Source organism: Monopterus albus, unplaced genomic scaffold (assembly GCF_001952655.1).
Source record: "Monopterus albus unplaced genomic scaffold, M_albus_1.0 scaffold3.1, whole genome shotgun sequence".
Taxonomy (NCBI): domain Eukaryota; kingdom Metazoa; phylum Chordata; class Actinopteri; order Synbranchiformes; family Synbranchidae; genus Monopterus; species Monopterus albus.
Window position 1 is genome coordinate 5,528,725 of NW_018127883.1, and position 4,124 is coordinate 5,532,848.

Here is a 4,124-nt window from a genome sequence, read left to right on the forward strand (position 1 = left end):
GTGGGTGACAGTTGTAAATTGGCCTCTGCAGTTGAGATTTGAAGAAATGGCTTGGATTTATGTTGGCAGAACTCATGGGATAAGCCCCTCTGACATGTTCACTGGGTGCTATACACACACACAAACCCAACACAGCATACATACATAAATACAATAACCCACAGAGATAATTCAGATACAAACACTTGCACTGAAGGGCCTTGGAATGTTAAAGGCTGTTGATGGCTCATTTGAAGTGCCAACAGCTGAGGCCGTGATGCTGTTCTTACAACTGCCTGTTGGCAGAAGCCCCTGTGATTTCACACTGGCACCAGCTCAAACGCTGCCTCATACAAGACCCACAAACCCTTCTCCTATGCCATCCCACACACACACACAGCACCATACTCCCATCCGCCTGTTCTTGGCCCAGACATCAGTCCTACCCTGCGCAACACCTACCCCTGTACGCAACAGCATGTGCACGTGTTGCAGCACATACATATGTCTCACTCCAGGATATCCAGCTTAGTTCTGCTCTCAAGTAACATAACACAGCACACACAGCACACACAGCACACACACACACACACACACACACACACACACACACACACACACAGGTCTTCTGATGAAACAGATACAAGCAGAAAAGCACCCACCCTTTACTATGGACAGTCTGCATGTCCTGTATGTGAGGATTAGCAGCTTAGCATTTGACCTGCTTGAAGAAGATACGACCCCAATACTTAATACCCACCCTGAGGTTTGCTGAGCTTCCCACCCTGAGCCTATAGTCTGTCCCCTTTTTTTGGCTCCTGTCTGCATGCACACTTCTCAGTAACAGTCTCCATCTTTACTGCTCTGCTGCCTCCCTCACATGAGACAACGAAAAGACAATGTCATTACACTCACTTAAGACCTTTATTAAGACTAGAGCACATGAAGAGTATAGGCCAGTCTGAGGCACTATGCCTTTTTCTTGTTCTGAGAGGAGAAAATTCTCTGATATGGTACGGAGTCATATTCCACTTGTTACATTTGTTTTGGCAACGCTGCAATGAGCTTAATCATTTTTACATGCATATTTCACTGATGAAATCCTCCTCATTCACACAGTGGAGTAAATGTGTGCAAGTGTGTGTGTGGAGCCTCAGTCTGTGCTCTCCATCATTTGAGATGTCTGTCTCTCCTCAGCCTGTCGAGGGGAATATGAGTCAGGCTTTTCAGTAACCTTACACTGTCAGTCTGTTCACACCTAGCCCAGAGGGAGAATATATCACTCCATCACGGTATCGGTCCTTCTGATTCTCACTGGTTGTGATGTGTATGAGAGCCTGTGGATGTGCACACATGCATGTGTGCAAACAGTATGTCAGCTTATACTGAGACTATATGTTTAAGAAAAGAATAAAAGTTGGATAACGTATATGCATGCATCTGTTTTTTGAAAACAAATGCGCACATAAAAGCCCAGTGGATGTGAAGACTTAAGTGGAGGGATGTACCGTGACAGGCAGAGCTGCAGCCGCAAGAGAAACTTTATGGGGCTGACTGCCCTGTGAGCCCACTCTCGCAGTCAAGGCTGCCCTGCTGAGTGAGGCCACTTTAACTGTCTACCTGTGACAAACCTGAGTGCCTTCTAACACACAGCTCGGGGTACCTCTAAAGCTAGGCTTTAGGTGCCTCAAAGGCCTGTTGAAAATGTACTCAAACTGGATAAATAAGGACAAACTTAGCTGATGTGTTCACACTGTCACAATTATTGATTGTTCTCTCTGTGTATAAGGTCATATGTGTATAAGTGTCAAGAAGACTGTTTTTGGTATCATTTGGTTAAATATAAGTGCAGATAAACACAGTTGTGCTAACACCACTCTAAACAGAAGGGTTACAAACACTAGCCATCTTAACATGCATGTACAAATGCATCCGAGACATGCCAAGTTAAACAGTGCAACACAATATAAAAAGCACTTGCCTCCACAGGTCACACCCAGGGTGTAGAGAGCTACCGTGCCCCAACTAGTTCTGCTGCCTTTCCACCCACACTCTCCTCAAAAGGTAGCCATGAAATACTTTTTGAAATACTGTTTTGTAACTCTTTCCAATCCTGCTAATAGAGCTAAGTGATCGACCTCCATGCACACACAAACAGCCATGTCTCTTGAACTGATGTGAATAAATAATGGTTTTGAGTTCACTGACAAAATAAACTATTTTACTTATTCAAGAATTTATGACAGACACACCTAATAAAAGGAAAGGGAAGACAAAGGTGACTACCTTCCAGAGGAATGAGCGACAATGAATTCTGTACAAAATAAACATGGTGTGTACTCAATAACTAAAAAATAAATTAATAATAATAATACACTTGTGGCTGTTTCCGCGAGGGGTCGCCACAGCGAATCGTCACACTGACGACTCGCATGGTGAAGTCTGGCACATGTTTTAAGATGGATGCCCTTCCTGACGCAACCCTGAATCGAACCCAGGGTGAAGCAGCGAGAGCGCTGAATCTTAGCCACTAGTCTATCAGGGACCCCAAAACAAAAAATAAATTAATCCTCCAAGTAAACACATGGAGAGGCCATTATTATACACAATAACAGACTGTAAAGTGATAAATTACAATACTGGAACATGTGGCTTGTGTGCAGAGTAATGAGGGACACAAGGTGCCGTTACCTCTCACAAAAAAGGGAGAAGCAGGTGCCAGCTCCTTCTTCTGGTTGGGCTGTCTTCTATTACGGAGAGAGACTGTGTGCTGCTTAACCCTCTGGTCCACAGCATCTCGAATGAGTAATGTGACCTCCTACAAACAGTATGAAGATATGTCAGTACAACATGTTGTTGAAATGCTAAGAGAACAAACATGTTCATTTGACTTTACAAGTACATACCAACAAAGAGCAAAGGCAAACAACAGGATAGTAGAAATGGAGAAATGGGAACAGTTTGCAACAATGAAGCCCCCTAATAAAGGATGACAGAAGGCTCAGAGTCACTTTAGATTCCACGCTATTGCTGTCTTTCAAAAGGCCTCCATCAGAACAGAAGCCACATATTCACACACACCCTTATTCACACCCTTGTCCCTGTGTCTGTACCTCGATGTGGTCCGTAGTAAACCAGCTGGTGTCCTCTTGGCCGCCCAGGGGCAGAATGTGGAGATCCACCAGCACGGCAAAGTTCCCACACTGTAACACAAAGAGGAAGGACAGCCACAGGTTCCTCAGGGGCATTGAGTTCACAGACAACAAAGGAAATCGGAGTGTGCATGATTGACAGCGAGACAAACCACAATGACCCCTTATATCCAACAAACATCACCCCAGGCCCCTCACAGCAGTCCCCTCACTCCAGTTTCTGTCTAGCCATCTCCCTACCAGTCTCTTTACAAAAAACATGCCCCGTTTGTCTCTTCATATTTCCCGTCTAAGCACAGAAGCTATTTTCTTGTTCTTTCTTTGCAAGTTTTGCAGAGCAAAAGTCTAAAGATGTACCACATAAAAGGAGATTATCCTACTTTGTATCAGAGTGGTGAAAAAAACTCCACAGATCTACCATAAAGGACATGTTTCTGCACTACAACCTTGTGCTGAGTGCTGTAGAAAGCTGAGTAGACAGCTGCAGAGTGGATTCCTGAAGCACTACGTCACTGTGTCTGCGACAATAAGCTACAAGGGACGGGGAGGCCAGAAATGCAGTGGCATGACCCTGCCATTAGATCTTTCTCAGGCTAGCCTGCTTATGGTTTACACGATTACCAAAGCTTCCCGCTGCAGAGAGCAAATGGATGTGGGTCTCGTGTGAACTTCACCTCTCCCTGGACGAGGAAGTAACGGATGGACTGAGACCACCCACAACATGACACAGAGGAGCAACAAGTTCTGCTTTAAAACCCAGAGTGATAATGCACCAAGTAGTACAGAGACAAAACCAGACATTGATACTAGGGTCACAGAGTGGAACTGGAAAAGAACATAAACAAACAGAAGAGGTTATTCAGTTAGTAACAGAGAATATTTATGCACACTAAAAGCTTTGTTTGGAGCCAGACTCATCCCATGGGCTGAAGTAATGCAGACAAACTGACTGAATCCTACAACTAAGACTTGAGGGATGTTCCTACAGCCCTG

At 44.7% G+C, this 4,124-nt stretch overlaps 1 protein-coding gene across 1 annotated transcript in view; it reads right to left on the reverse strand.

Annotated features, from left to right (window-relative positions):
• slx4ip (SLX4 interacting protein) overlaps window positions 1-4,124 on the reverse strand; it is a 31,646-nt gene that overhangs the window by 21,104 nt on the left and 6,418 nt on the right. The window contains exons 2-3 of the mRNA XM_020601088.1: window positions 3,093-3,182; window positions 2,671-2,797 (exon numbers count right to left, since the gene is read on the reverse strand). Of these exons, the coding sequence (XP_020456744.1) occupies window positions 2,671-2,797; window positions 3,093-3,182 (217 nt within the window). The remainder of the gene's footprint in view (window positions 1-2,670; window positions 2,798-3,092; window positions 3,183-4,124) is intronic.